At 42.6% G+C, this 15,714-nt stretch overlaps 1 protein-coding gene across 1 annotated transcript in view; it reads right to left on the bottom strand.

Moving 5' to 3' along the window:
- The window catches only part of isoc1 (isochorismatase domain containing 1), a 46,772-nt gene that overhangs the window by 24,794 nt on the left and 6,264 nt on the right, over nt 1–15,714 (bottom strand). The window contains exons 2-3 of the mRNA XM_084326252.1: nt 3,317–3,436; nt 564–767 (exon numbers count right to left, since the gene is read on the bottom strand). Coding sequence (XP_084182378.1) covers nt 564–767; nt 3,317–3,436 — 324 coding nt within the window. The remainder of the gene's footprint in view (nt 1–563; nt 768–3,316; nt 3,437–15,714) is intronic.

Below are 15,714 nucleotides of genomic sequence, written 5' to 3' on the forward strand. Positions count from 1 at the left end.
CGACCCTTCCGGTCTTTTTCTTTTCTTATAAATCCTCTCATTGAGCTAAATTCAAGTAAAATGTAAAAACAGATCAATTAACTTATTAATTGCTGGGGGACCCCTGGAAACCCCATCAAGGACCCCTGACCCCACTTGGGGAGCCACTGAAGATGCAAAAAAAGGAGAACCCCCCCCCCCCCGTCGGTGCCATACCTCCACGTAAGGCTGTTTCCGAAGCCTGTTTTTGGGATTCGAACTTCGTCAGGGTTTTTCTAACGGACGTTCGAACCTTCGTTTTTAATTTAAAAAAAAATATATATATTATAATTATATAATATAGATTTTTTAAATAAATATAAAATGAATATAACTCATCAGTTTTAATACTATAACATTAGTGTAGCCTAATCTTTATCTGCAACTGTGAAGAAAAACCCCATTGGTTTAAACAGAATAGACACATAAAAAAATATATAAAAAAAGAAAGAAAATATTTTTATAAAAAAAAAATTATTCTAATGTTGATTTAGAATTCTAATGCCAACGTAACAAACGAAGGTCACGTTTGGGCGCAGCCCTACCTCTACGCCGAACAGCACCACGCTGCGGATCGCCGGGAGCTCTGACAGCACCGCCTCTGCCTCGGGCAGCACCATGGAGAACTTGGTCTTGGGGAAGACCAGCCGGGCTCCGGTCAGGTCCAGCTCCTGCACCGTGCTGCCCAGGCCCTTAGGGTACTGCTCAGACACCACCACGGGGACGCCCAGGAGACGGGCTCCCAGGAGCTGCAGGGGGGAGAGGTGAAGAAGGGATGAGTGGGTCGGAGGGGGGAGGAATGAGATGAGGTGAGATGAGATGAAATAAGATGAGATAAAATGAGATGAGATGAAATAAGATGAGATAAGATAATTTGAGATGAAATAAGATATGAGATTAAATAAGATGAGATCAAATGAGATGAAATGAGATAAGATGAGGTGAGATTAAATTAGATGAGATCAAATGAGGTGAGATGAGGTCAAATGAGGTGAGATGAGGTGAGGTGATATTAAATGAGATGAGATAAAATGAGATGAAATAAAATGAGATGAAATAAGATTAGATTAAATAAGATGAAATAAAATGAGGTGAGGTGAGATGAGGTCAAATGAGGTGAGGTGAAGTGAGATTAAATGAGATGAGATCAAATTAGATTAAATAAGATGAAATAAAATGAGGTGAGGTGAGATGAGATCAAATGAGATGAAGTAAAATGAGATGAAGTAAGATAGGATGAGATGAGATAAGATGTTCCTTTATTGATCCCCTTGGGAAAATTCAAATGCCATAGCACAGAGGAGAGGGGAGGGGAGGTACATGTATGGGCAGTTATAAACGTCACAGATGTAGTTATCATACTGCATACTTATAATGGACTTTCATATGAAAATATTTTCAACATGGCCAAGCATCCTGAATCATAGCCACGTTAATAACGTTTGTGATAAACCGAACAGTTTGTAAATCGGTTGAAAATTGAGCAAGCTATGGTTATTTCAATAGTAGTACATGCACTGCGTGATTTTTTTCCGTGGCTGCAGTTTGCAAAGACGCTCTCTGATTGGCTAGCCCACGTACAGCGAAGACCCTCTCTGATTGGTTTAGCTCCGAAGAGCTCTGGGATAGAAATGTCCGCCTTGTACATATATATTCTCTGCTTCGAAGTGGTTATGCTTTGGCCCGCTTTCGAAGTGGGTTATGCTTAGAGTTATGGTACCCTAACTCTAAGCATAACCCACTTCGAAAGAGGGCCAAAGCATAACCACTTCGAAGCAGAGAATAATATGTACAAGGCGGAAGAGACCCTTCGGAGCTAAACCAATCAGAGAGGGTCTTCGCTGTACGCGGGCTAGCCAATCAGAGAGCGTCTCCGCAAACTGCGGCTATGGAAAAAAATCGCACACATGCTATGCTGGAGACTCCGCCTTGCACCATCTAGTTATATATATCTATGGGGGTAGCACATAGATATCTATATAGAACACTAGATAGCTTACCCGCGCTGCCGGCCAATGTAGAGCGACGTCGTCGTAGGGCGGCCATCTTGCTCGAGGCAGCTCAGCTACTGATAACATTCATGTCTACTTTTTTACTTAACACTTTGGTTGCCTAAGGTTAAATTCATGATATACCATAGATTGCCAGCGCTATTTGTCTATGGAGAAAGTCCCCTTCTTTGCAGGGCTATAACTTTTTAAATTCTATTGCTACATTGCCATTATTAGGGCCCATTCAAAGTCCTATATGTATTGTTCATTGTGTAGCAACGTTAAACTTTTTCATTCACATATTCATAGTAAAGTATGGTCTAATGTATAAGTATGTTTTCATCTCTTTCTGCAGCTTTCTCCAGAACGTGATATATAGCCCCAAATGCATTATATTGATGATGAAATACAGTTTGATGGCAATCAGCGCGATATAAAAAATTCCAACTAGACGTACTTCTAGAAGTTACTACACGTCATCTGATGTTGACCGGATGGGCAAGGGGGCGTTTATAATTCCGTGGGCAGCGTTATACCAATCATCTAATGTGGGTCAAATGTTGATAATAGCAGTTAGTATCGAACACGGTAACGTTACACGCTGAAACTCACCCCAGTCTCCGCGCGCCGTTGGGCGATCATCGTCGAGTAGAAATCTTATCATTATGGGATATATTTTTACCCGGTCCATCTCCAGCTTGTATAATGGTATATACGTCCAAATCATGTTGTTTATCGAGTTATTGCCAATCGATCACCGTGTAGCGTGACGAGCCAGAGTCCCATGAACTATAGCGAGCGCCCGGAAGTACTACGGTCGTCATGACAACCTCTATTCAACATCCTGTTTGGCGATTGCGCCGATCGGCCACCAGATGGCGCTCCTGAACCGCCAGAGAGCTCAGTGGGTCCTCCTGGTGGATCTCAGGCCAGCGGAGGGGACATATTAATCCGATCGCAGATTTTTGAAATATTGATATAAGGACGCTGTACAGCGTCCCCCGGCAACTTGAGCATGGCCAGCAATGACGTGAAAAGACGTTTCATGGCAGTCAAAGTGTTAAAGGCAGTTTTTTTTGTTTTTTTTTACAAACCGCCTGAATCATAGCCACGTTAATAATGCTTGTAATAAACCAACCCGTTTGTAAATCCGTCAATATTTCAGCGAGTTATGAGTATTTTTGTCTGTGCAGCTCACTCACCCTCACTCAAGGCTGACTCGAGCAAGATGGCGGCGGTTCAGTGACGCTGGTGACTCCGCCTTAAGCTATCTAGTGTTCTATATAGATATCTATGGGGTAGCATACCAGTCTCTGTCCTACGCTGATGATGTCACCGAAATACTTGATGGCAGGTCGGAATCTTTCCTGCATGTCGCAGCAGAAGAAGACAGTGGTGGCCGGACACAGGTTCCCCAACGTGGCCACCTGGTGGAGGAGGAAGAAAACATACAGATTCAGATTATTTTATTGTCACAGCTTTTTTTTTTTTTTATGTACATACATTCAGAAAAACGTGAGATGCTTGTTTTTCCCGGCTCCTCATCCATCGTAGTTTTGTAGACAACAATACACAATCTATACAATACAAGGTAAGAAACAGCAGATCAAATATAAAAGATTTATTATTATACAGTATTATTATAAAATTATAAAAAAACAAATTATGTTGATTTAGAATTCGAATTTCAATGTTATGAATGAAGCTTTGAAGCTTCGAACTATTCGGTACAGCCCTATGACATGGCGGTGACCTCGTGGCGACGTGACAGAGCGCTCCCCGCCAGGAACAGTGACAGCTGATATTACGCAACAGAGGTATAAATAATATTATATATGTATATCCACATCTGTCTGAATATACGTGCATTTAATCTTCTTTACTATATAATGCATCACTGTGCACAGAGTGACAGTACAACTCTGGCAAATCTTCCTGGACATCATCCCTTACTGTAAGGATGTGTTCTCTCTCCGATGTTCCTGGACAAAATATCAATATCAAAGATTAAGGACACAATATCCTGTAGTTCAATAAGATTGTTTATTCCAATATATATAATGGATCAATTTAGTTAATAGAATCAAAATGATACAAAAAGGTAAGTACCGAAAACGGTTAACGGTCTGTAGTGTGGTAGTGAAAGGTTAACCTTCTGTAGTCAGTGGCGTCACATGGGTAAAATAACAGGGGATGCCAAAAAAAGATTATTAAAAAGAAATGTATTAAATATTTTTATTAATATATATATATATTTTTTTAAGTCAAGCAGTCACGGGGGGGCAGGTGGCGCACGGAGATTACGTTCGTCACCAACACCGGGAGACACTGGATTCGCCTGTTCGAATCCAGCTCCCGGCGTTGCTATCAGCTTGGCTGGCCTCTCACACTGATACAATTGGCTGTATCAGGGGGTGGGAAAGCTGAAGGGTGGGTCCTGGGCGTTGTGGACAGCGACCCCTACAGTTCGGTCGGGGCGCCTGCTCAGCAAGGGTTGGAACTAAGGAGAGATAGTGTGGCCTCCCACACGCTACACTCTCCCCGGTGAGAACCTGCGCGGCCAGGTTGGCCTGCCCCAGGCTGCACATGCGTCGGAGGAAAGCATGTGACAGTCTCCGGTCTCCCGGACCAACAGTAGGGGAAAGTACGCAACAACCAGGAAGGGTGGGATGGGAAAAAAATCGGGAAAAAGGAGAAAAAAAAAAAAAAAAAAAAAAAAAGTCAAGCAGTCACCATCAATGTACACTACAGTATGGCTCGGCGGCCAGTCAAACTTTCTTTTGATTTATTTAACAGATTGCAGAATGGGTACAATACAGTACGGTTCAATACACACAATTTTATAAGGGGATGCATACCAGAGAACGACGTTTGTCTTGTTTACATCAGGGTCATTAATACTGCTGGAGCATTGGTTCATTTTTGGTCCGATTTTTCCTTGCACGATTTTGCGCGCCGTGTCGGAGCAAATTCGAGACACATATTCGGTTGCAAAAAGGTGTCCCACGGTCTCCTCTATGGCCGTGAATATTTTCACGCGGATCGGAATCACGGCGCGCCCGTGGGATACTTTTCCATTTCTGCGAGTTTATTCCACGCTTTCGGCTTTCCTTTTCTAAGCATTTTCGGGGCTACATGTGAATGAGTAAAAGTTGTGGGACGCCCAGATGTTCCCACGATAGAAAGCTTGCGTGGAGCCCATAATAGCAGGGCTCTACGCTAACCTTTTTCACTAGGGGCACAGGTGCTCCTAAATGAAAAAAGTTAGGAGCACACAAAGAAATTTAGGAGCACCCAAAAATATTTAGGAGCACAGTGAAAATATTTCAAGTAAAAGATTTTTTTTTTTTCAAAAATAAATGTATATTTGTACTGTGCGTGCATGTGTGTAAATTAGCTCTTGCTACAACCCTGCATGTTTACATTTTGTATTTTGTACTTGATGTTCATTAACATGTGCTGTCCCTATCAAATAAACTATCAAATCAAACTACTGCTACAAAAGTAACAGTCACTTAACTTTAGCTTTTGCCCCTTTTATGCATACAATGCCTATGTTTTGGCTGTGTTGCTCTTCTAGAAAAATAATCCTTTCAGGGTTGCCTATTGAAATACTGTACACCTCCAGTACAGAAACATTGTTTATGAGTTTGCGTGTCAGGTAGACCATTGATTGACAGTCGAGTCTGCCAATTACGTCACACCGCTTGCACTCCGGCCGTCCGGCGCTGCAGCTGGACCCTATTGCCCACCTCTGCTGTTCATAACGCTAGCCAAGTTAGCTGTACACACAGATACACAGTGGGCCAGTGACTTTGGTGTAGGGGTGTAACAATGCATCGATCCTAAGGGGGAAATTCAACTGCATCGATTTGAAAATGTTAGAATCGATTATCGCAATTTGAATGTGTACACAGTGTTATGTTGTTATGTCCGTTACAGTCAACACAACGGCATACGCTACTGCATCAACGTTATGATTAACAAAGCAAGGCATTCGTTTTGTTGCATTAACGTTATATTACTATTGTTATTGCTAAATCTAGGTGTTCTAAAATATATTGCTATTGGTAAGACTAGAAGTTACATGTCTCGGGAAACTCTCGCATATCGCAATGTTGGCGTTTCAGGAAGTAAACAAGCCAAATGAGAGCTTCCGATTGGTCATTTGCTTTCTTTCTCTTGAAACCAGTCACGTCACTCTACTGTGATTGGACCGTTGGCTTGAGTGCAATGTGGGACTTGTAGTTTTTTAACGTTTCTCGCGGCGGATAAAAAAAAGACGAGAGGCTGTAATCTGTACTCGCACACCGTGCGCGTAATTGAGTTTTACAGTTCGCACACACATATTTTTAGGGGCATATGCGAGCAATTTGGTCGCACTGTAGAGCCCTGAATAGGCTCACTTAATACAGCGTTTTTAAAATCACGCAACATTTTCAGGGTCGCGAGCCAACCTTTTCCCCTCGTTTTCGATGATGGAAGTGATTTAGGAAAAGCTTCGGCACGCCGAGAGGTACCCGTGGATTTAATCTCGCGAGGATCGGGGCAATATTCGGCCCGTGGGAGCAGTCACGGGTTAATAAAATGTTCAAATGTGCAGAGGGGAGGCCAGACTACTTAGTCTGCTGACAGGCCCATTTTAAGGTGTGGGCAGGGCTTTAGTCAGCTCGAATCTGATTGGCTAGTATTGGTTTTGGAGTCCACATACATGGGGAGGCTGGAGAAAGACACCTCCCCCCTGCCTCCTCTCCAGTCTCCTCTGCTGCAGTGAGTCTGACAGTGTGTTAGAGAGAGTGAGAAGGAGAAGAGGGAGACATTAAAAAAATAAAAATTATAACACAGATGAAAAATAATGATTTTTTATTATTATTGTAAACTATATATATTTTTTTTTTCACATTTCATATTTGATATTAATTCATATTTTTATAGGGAGGCCTGGCTTCCGTTGGCTTCCATGAGGATTCGCCACTGTCTGTAGTGTGGTAGTGAAAGGTTAACCGTCTGTAGTAAGGCTGACCTTCAAAGCTTTTTTTGGCAATCGAAGCTTCGGGGCCGAGCTTCGATTTTAATTTGAAGCTTCAAAAAAGAAATTATAATAATTATTATACATTTTTGTTAAGGCCATGTTTTCCTTTTTACCCCCTTGAATGCCCATCAACCACTTCAATGTTAGCGTTAACACTTTGGTCGCCAGGCTTATATTCTTAATATACCATCCTCCGCCAGCTCTATTTGTCTATGGGGATGTTTACCTTCTTTGCAGGGCTATAACTTTTTAAATTGTATTGCTAAATTGACATTACTATGGCCCATTCAACGTCCTATATCTATAGTTCAGGGTGTAGCAACGTTATACTTTTTCATTCACATATTCATACTAAAATACGGTCTAAAGTATAAGTATGTTTTTATCGTTTTCTGCAGCTTTCTCCAGAACGTGATTTATAGCCCCAAATGCATTATATTGATGATGAAATACAGTTTGATAGGAATCTGCGCGAGATAAAAAATGTCAAATGGACGTGCTTCTAGAAGTTACTACTGATCATCTGATGTTGACCGGATGGGGGGGGGGGTCGTTTATAATTCCGTGGCCAACGTTAGATGATTCATCTAGTGTGGGTGATATGATCATTAGAGCGGTTAGTATCGAACACGTTAAAAAATAACGGTGAATCTTACCGTAGCTTCCTCATAGCGTTGGGCGATGAGCGTGGAACAGAAATATTCCTATTATGGGATGTAGAAATATGCAATCCATTTCCAGGTTGTATAATAGTATATACGTCCAAATCATGTTGTTTATCAAGTTATTGTGTCTAGCTCGAGTCCTGGGACTATTACCGAGTGATCGGACCGAATTGAAATGAGCACCAGCTTCCATTTCCTGTTTCCGCTCTGGGCGATCCGCCGATCGGCCACCAGATGGCGCTCTTGAACCGTTGGAGAGTTGAGAGGGGCTCAACAGTAGATCTCAAGTCTCCGGGGGAGAAATATGATTTCGATCACAGATTTTTGAAATATTGATATCAAAGACGTGGTACGGCGTCTTTGGCAGAATGAGCATGGCGGGGAAAGACGTCCTACGGCGTTTTTGGCGACCATAGTGTTAATATCGCCTAATCTATGTTTTAAATTATGGCTATGTGTCTAATCTGCCCGTCGCTTATCAATGACTCATTTTCCAGTCAACATTGTCGAAGCGGATTGTTTTTTTTAATCGGTTCATTTCCGTTTTATAGCATTTTGTTGTTTTCACGGAAAATAAAAAGATTCCGTGATAAACGCCCTGTACTGGAATATTCTAGAACGTTGTCATTTTTCGGCCTATTTATGAATTGTTTTCAAATAAACGCTAGATTATCGACAGTATATGTGTATGTATGCACGCTGGTGCCACGAGCTGAAAATCGATTCTCTTAGTTCCTGATCGCTCGCACAGCCAAACAGCCATATCACACACATAGGGGAAAAGCTTATATCTCCGTGAAAACAGGTCTGATTATCCTAAGACTGGTAAAATAGATTCCTTACCTGAGATCAGATGGTATCGCCATTCCAAAATTCGATCCTTTTATTGATCCAATGCTACGTACTGTAAAGACATAATACACGCTGTTCTGATGGTCCACAATGACTCAGAGCGGCTCGGGGTACATGCGTGAGAAGTAAAATGTGGATTCCGGAGGTTTTTTTTCTCATCCATTTTCATTGAGTCCATTCCAAAAGGGTGCATTACCATCTGGGAGACGATAGGGGGCGCTTTTTTCACATCTGAGCGCCTGGTGGGGCTGGTTTCCCAACGGTAGACTAAAAATAAATTCAAGCTAATTATCGTGCTGGGCATTCAGGGGGCGGGCTGCTAACACGTGTTATGTCGTGGCTGGCATTCAAAGTGTTAATATATTTTTTTTTATCTTATGTTGTGGGACTTGTACAGCACTTTGGTAAACGTTGTTGTTTTTAAATGTGCTCTATAAATAAAGTGGATTGGATTAATTAATTAAGTAGCCCCTTTCGTGACTGTGATGCAGCCAACAAGGTTTCACTCGGCTGCGCTGCCTGGGTGCAGTGGGGCTGCTCTCACAGCCAACGACATGACATTACATAATTATGTTGCAACCTTCGTCTATCAAGCAAACAATTATATAAATATTTATATGTAGTTGATAGAGACAAAGGCAGAATTCGACTTAATTAAGCACGTTTTATTAAGACATATTTTTATATGGGTCGGGACACTTTAAAAAAGCAGCACAATGAACACAAATCTGTCCGACATAGTCTTAAATAACAAACGGCATTGATTCGCTTCTTCGTCGTCATGTCTGCTGCACATGTCCTTGTTGTTTTCAACACAGATAATCTCCACATGCTTGTTGTAGAGAGGTGGAGTCGAGGCGCCGCTTACTTTCGTTTCATTGGAATGGAGGCGGGAAGGCGCTGCTTACTTTCGGTTCATTGGAATGGAGACGCAAGATTTGAGGCAAAAACATTTTTTTATTATAATTTTTTTTTATTGTTATTATTATTATTATTTTATTTTTTTCGAACCTTGTGCCATCGAACGAAGCTTCGAAGTATTTAAGACAGCCCTAGTCTGTAGTGTGGTAGTGAAAGGTTAACCGTCTGTAGTGTGGTAGTGAAAGGGTTAACCGTCTGTAGTGTGGTAGTGAAAGGTTAACCTTCTGTAGTGTGGTAGTGAAATGGTTAACCTTCTGTAGTGTGGTAGTGAAAGGTTAACCTTCTGTAGTGTGGTAGTGAAAGGTTAACCTTCTGTAGTGTGGTAGTGAAAGGTTAACCGTCTGTAGTGTGGTAGTGAAAGGGTTAACCGTATGTAGTGTGGTAGTGAAAGGGTTAACCGTTTGTAGTGTGGTAGTGAAAGGGTTAACCGTCTGTAGTGTGGTAGTGAAAGGGTTAACCTTCTGTAGTGTGGTAGTGAAAGGTTAACCGTCTGTAGTGTGGTAGTGAAAGGGTTAACCGTCTGTAGTGTGGTAGTGAGAGGGTTAACCGGCTGTATTGTGGTAGTGAAAGGGTTAACCGTCTGTAGTGTGGTAGTGAACAGGGGTGCAGTGCTGGGCATACGCGGTCAAACGACGTTTGGGCTTCGTCACTGAGGCAAGTGCGCGCATCCTATTATTAAGCACACTTATCACCTAGACTGTGTGTGTGTGTGTGTGTGTGTGTGTGTGTGTGTGTGTGTGTGTGTGTGTGTGTGTGTGTGTGTGTGTGTGAGTGCGTGTGTGTGTGTGTGTGCGTGTGTGTGGAGTGTTGGCCGTGTGTTATGTGACAAAAGACCGCCCGTCTCGTCCCCATCTCCGACTCATGAAAGAGGAGAGAGACATGTATGCGCGTGCGCGCGCGTGCACGTGGCGTTTGGCCTTGGCCCATATTACGACTGCACCACTGGTAGTGAAAGGGTTAACCGTCTGTAGTGTGGTAGTGAAAGGGTTAACCTTCTGTAGTGTGGTAGTGAAAGGTTAACCTTCTGTAGTGTGGTAGTGAAAGGTTAACCGTCTGTAGTGTGGTAGTGAAAGGTTAACCGCCTGTAGTGTGGTAGTCAGGGCCGCCTGGGAGAAATGCGAGGCTCTGTGCAAGATTTAAACGCGAGGCCCCCCCCCTAAAAGGTAAAAAAAAAAGAGAGAGCTCCCGTTCTACAGTCAATATACAGTGTTATCGCTGCACAGACCCGGCAATGCCCCTGACCCTCCACCAGAGCAAGGCCAGAGAGAGAGAGAGAGAGAGACACATTGGAAAGAAACAACCCAAAACCAGAGCAAATTGAAATGCTATTTGGCCCTAAACAGAGAGTACACAGTGGCAGAATACCTGAGCACTGTGACTGACCCAATACTAAGAAGATCCTTGACTAGGTACAGACTCAGCGAGCACAGCCTAGCCATCGAGAAAGGCCGCCATAGGCAGACCTGGCTCCCAAGCGAAGACAGACCCACTGCACACAAGATGAGGTGGAAACCGAGCTCCACTTCTTAACAACCTGCCCACTATACCAAAACATACTTCCCACAAATTGCAAACACCCAAAGAGACTTTGAAAACATCAACAATAACTCAAAACTCCCATACCTACTGGGAGAAATACAAGAATGTGAAATAAAGCCCATTTGAATTGAAGAGAGAGATAGATAGAGCATGTCTGTGTGTGTTAGAAAGAGAGAGATAGAGAGAGAGCATGTCTGTTTGTGTGTGTGTGTTAGAGAGAGAGCATGTATATGTGTTAGAAAGAGAGAGAAATATAGAGAGAGAGAGCATGTCATTTTGTGTGTTAGAGAAAGATATAGAGCATGTCTGTGTGTGTTAGAAAGAGAGAGAGAGAGCATGTGTGTTTGTGTGTTAGAGAGAGAGAGCATGTCTGTGTGTGTGTGTGTGTTAGAGAGAGAGCATGTATGAGAGAGATAAGCAAAGATGAGCCCCTAAAGGATATTCAACTTTTAATGGAAGAACAAAACAGAAGGAAAAGATAACTTCACAAAGGCAACATGAATATACATAGATCCAAAAGGACAAAGATCAACACTTAAATCCAAAGAGAAGAGGGTCTATACCAGAGAAAACAAAGTAGCAAGGAGCCAATGGCCGACATCAGCTAAATAGGTTAACTGCAAATAGAGTAGCCAGGTACTGACACCAGGCCACACACCGTTAGCTACTACAACAGCTAGCCGGCCCGTTTGGCTCAATATAACGTTAGCTAGCCGGCCCGCTTTGGCTCAATATAACATTAGCTACAACAGCTAGCCGGCCCGTTTGGCTCCCGAGAGAGAGAGATATATCCACGGCGGGAATAGACTAGAGTGCATTAAAAACTCACCAAACGTCCAAGAGGATGGAGACAACCGCGTGGAGTTGACGAAGTTCATCTGCCGAATGACCGTCCTCTTCATCTTGGCATAACAATGCTGCACGCGCTCTCTCTAGGTTAGCTAACGCTAGTTAGCCTTTAGCTAAGCTAGCTACTAGCCGACATCATCATGGCTATCCCGACTGAACCACACGTTAGCACTCGATATTATAACGTAGCTAAAGCTAACTAGCTGTCCCTGCCTTTAGCTAAGCCGACATGGCTAGCCTGACTGAACTGTCTAACATGCAACAACTTTCATCTTCAGTCCATCTGCCGAATGACCGTCCTCTTCCTCTTGGCTGGCATAACAAAGCTGCACGCGCGAAATAGTCAAACGCAGCTGACGCACGCCGGCGAACACATGATGTAACCCCTCCCTTCGTTGAAACCAATAGTATGTCTGCTGCAGAGCCCCAGAGCTCCAATAGTGAGTATGTCTGCTGCAGAGCCGCAGAGCCAGGAACAAGTCACACACATTCTACAAACGTGTCTAATGTGAAATATGTAAGCATATAAGCAAAACTAGATTTTAGGTCTGTGATGAAAAAGGGCCTCGCGGGAAGGGGGGCCTCGCAAAAAATAAAAATAAAAAATAATAAAAAAAATAATAATAATAAATAATTTTTTTTTCTTTTTTTTTTTTGTGCGAGGCCCCCCTTCCTGTGAGGCCCTGTGCGACCGCACTGCTCGCACACCCCCTGAGGCGGCCCTGGTGGTAGTGAAAGGTTAACCTTCTGTAGTGTGGTAGTGAAAGGGTTAACCGTCTGTAGTGTGGTAGTGAAAGGTTAACCTTCTGTAGTGTGGCAGTGAAAGGGTTAGCATTATGTAGTGTGGTAGTGAAAGGTTAACCGTCTGTAGTGTGGTAGTGAAAGGTTAACCTTCTGTAGTGTGGTAGTGAAAGGTAACCGTCTGTAGTGTGGTAGTGAAAGGTTAACCTTCTGTAGTGTGGTAGTGAAAGGTTAACCTTCTGTAGTGTGGTAGTGAAAGGTTAACCTTCTGTAGTGTGGTAGTGAAAGGTTAACCGTCTGTAGCGTGATAGTGAAAGGTTAACCTTCTGTAGTGTGGCAGTGAAAGGGTTAGCATTATGTAGTGTGGTAGTGAAAGGTTAACCGTCTGTAGTGTGGTAGTGAAAGGTTAACCTTCTGTAGTGTGGTAGTGAAAGGTAACCGTCTGTAGTGTGGTAGTGAAAGGTTAACCGTCTGTAGCGTGGTAGTGAAAGGTTAACAGTCTGTAGTGTGGTAGTGAAAGGGTTAATGGGATCTTAGGTGTGCAGTGGACTCTCCATCAGAACAGAAAACAAAGAAAACAGTGAAAGTCAATGGAGAAATTGGACGTGAAAAAGTATATCTGTATGTCATGTATGTCATAAATGTCATGCTATATCTGTATGTTGTGTATGTTGTGTATGTCATAAATGTCATTATGAATTGAAAATTATGAAAACCAGATGAAAGTCTTTCTCTGGTCTGCCTCCCCTTAAAGGAAAACTCCAACATTTTGGGAAATTAGCTTATTTAACATCTTCCCTGGAGTTAGACAAGAAGATACATACCTTTTTGTCTCTGTGCGTGCATTTAGCTTTGGGAACAGTCGCTCCGTTAGCGTAGCTTAGCTTCATCACTGGAAGTGGGGGGGGGGGGGGGGGGGGGCAATAGTCTGACGTTCCCTTACAGCAGTGCTTCTCAAACTTTTTCTGTCAGGCCCCCCTTTGGCGGACCAAAATATTTTGGGCCCCCCCCCCCCCCCCCCTCGCCCCAACAAAATAGTCATGAAATGGGCCATGTTTAAATTTATTGAAATAACACCAATATCGTGACCTTTCAAATTGGCCCTATATTTTGTTTTCAGAGCTGTCATGGATGAAAAGCCAGCTTCACACAGATACTGTATGTGGTGCTGAATGGTATCAACACCTTAACTGCTGCATCATGAGATACTTTGTGGGCCATGAGATGAGATACTTGGTACTCAGCACCACACTCTGAAACTAGCTCTCTAGGTGGTATCAGATGAGATTTCAAAGAGTTCTTCCAAGAGTTTGGATGGAGATGTGTCAGGAAGCTTTGTCTCAATGTTGTCTGTAAAGTTTTTTTTTATCCAGAGTAACTTGGTGATAATTTTCTGTGTTTTATTAAATAATGATTTTCAGATTTTGAGAAATGGTATTTTCATGGAGAACAGTGCAGCTGCAACAGATAGCATTTTAGTGATAATTGTCTGTAATCCAAAAAAAATTAAAAAATTTTTTTTAAATAAATCTCAAGGCCCCCCCTGTCATGCCTCTGCGCCCCCCCTGGGGGGCGCGCCCCCCACTTTGAGAAACACTGCCTTACAGTGTCCTGTCCTACAGTCACCAAATACACTCCAAATACAACTCCAAAACGTTCATGTAAACATGTTGTGACCTGTGTATTTACCACGTGGAGAAATAAAAAATAATTGAATTAGACAATTACGTTTTCTAAGCAAATATACTCTGAACTATTTTTTGCCTGAGCACTCGTCTCTGCGCGCAGTCAGTGATTTCTACGTGAAGCCGTGTTTGTGGACATTCTCATTCATTCAAAGGATCCGAACCGATTGAAGTTTATGGATACCATGACTTAAAATCCTGTTACCTTGACGATTAAAAGCCTCCCCAATTTAGAAAACAGTAATCCAATGGCTGGTATTGATAATATAATACTAACTACTGCACGTAGCTAACCGGAGCTAACACAGAACCGGATGGTCACTAAAGCAAATATAATGACTTCCTGTATGGGGGTTTTCAAAATAAAAGTGCGACGTTTATAGCAGCGGAAAACGTTTATTTTGTACATTATCTAACGTTAACACAAACCTAAACTAACGTTACAACTAACCTAAAGTTAGTTTAGGTTCGTGTTAACGTTAGATAATGTACAAAATAAACGTTTTCCGCTGCTATAAACGTCGCACTTTTATTTTGAAAACCCCCATACAGGAAGTCATTATATTTGCTTTAGTGACCATCCGGTTCTGTGTTAGCTCCGGTTAGCTCCGTGCAGTAGTTAGTATTATATTATCAATACCAGCCATTGGATTACTGTTTTCTAAATTGGGGAGGCTTTTAATCGTCAAGGTAAGAGGATTTTAAGTCATGGTATCCATAAACTTCAATCGGTTCGGATCCTTTGAATGAATGAGAATGTCCACAAATACGGCTTCACGTAGAAATCACTGACTGCGCGCAGAGACGAGTGCTTAGGCAAAAAATTACAAGTTTCACTTGTGGCTGCTGTTTTTTCTGTTGCTACTATACACGCAATGTGTGACTGATGTATGAAATACGCATATGACTTAGGGATGGGCATTTTAACCCTTTCTCTGCCACGCTTATATCCATCCTTATACCATCCTCTGCCAGCTCTATTTGGAGATGTTCCCGTTCTTTGCAGGGCTATAACTTTTTAAATTGTATTGCTAAATTGACATTACTATGGCCCATTCAACGTCAAGTATCTATCGTTTAGGATGTAGCAACGTTCTACTTTTTTTTTTTTTTTTTTTTTTTACTTTATTTTTTAGCGTTTATCGCTTTCCTGGTCAAGCATGACCGACAGTTGCAGGGTGAAACGGGAGAGAGAGCAGGGGGAGACATTCGGCAAATGACGGCGGGTCCGGGAATCGAACTCGGAGTCAACCAGATCCGTGACGCAGCACGGAGTCCCGCGCGAGCGCGGTAACATGGTGTGCTACTGGAGCACCCACGTTCTACTTTTTCATTCACATATTCATACTAAAATACGGTCTAAAGTATAAATATGTTTTTATCGTTTTCTGCAGCATTCTGCAGAACGTGAGTTATAGCCA

This window comes from Notolepis coatsorum (assembly GCF_963971535.1).
Source record: "Notolepis coatsorum genome assembly, chromosome: 12".
NCBI lineage: Eukaryota > Metazoa > Chordata > Actinopteri > Aulopiformes > Paralepididae > Notolepis > Notolepis coatsorum.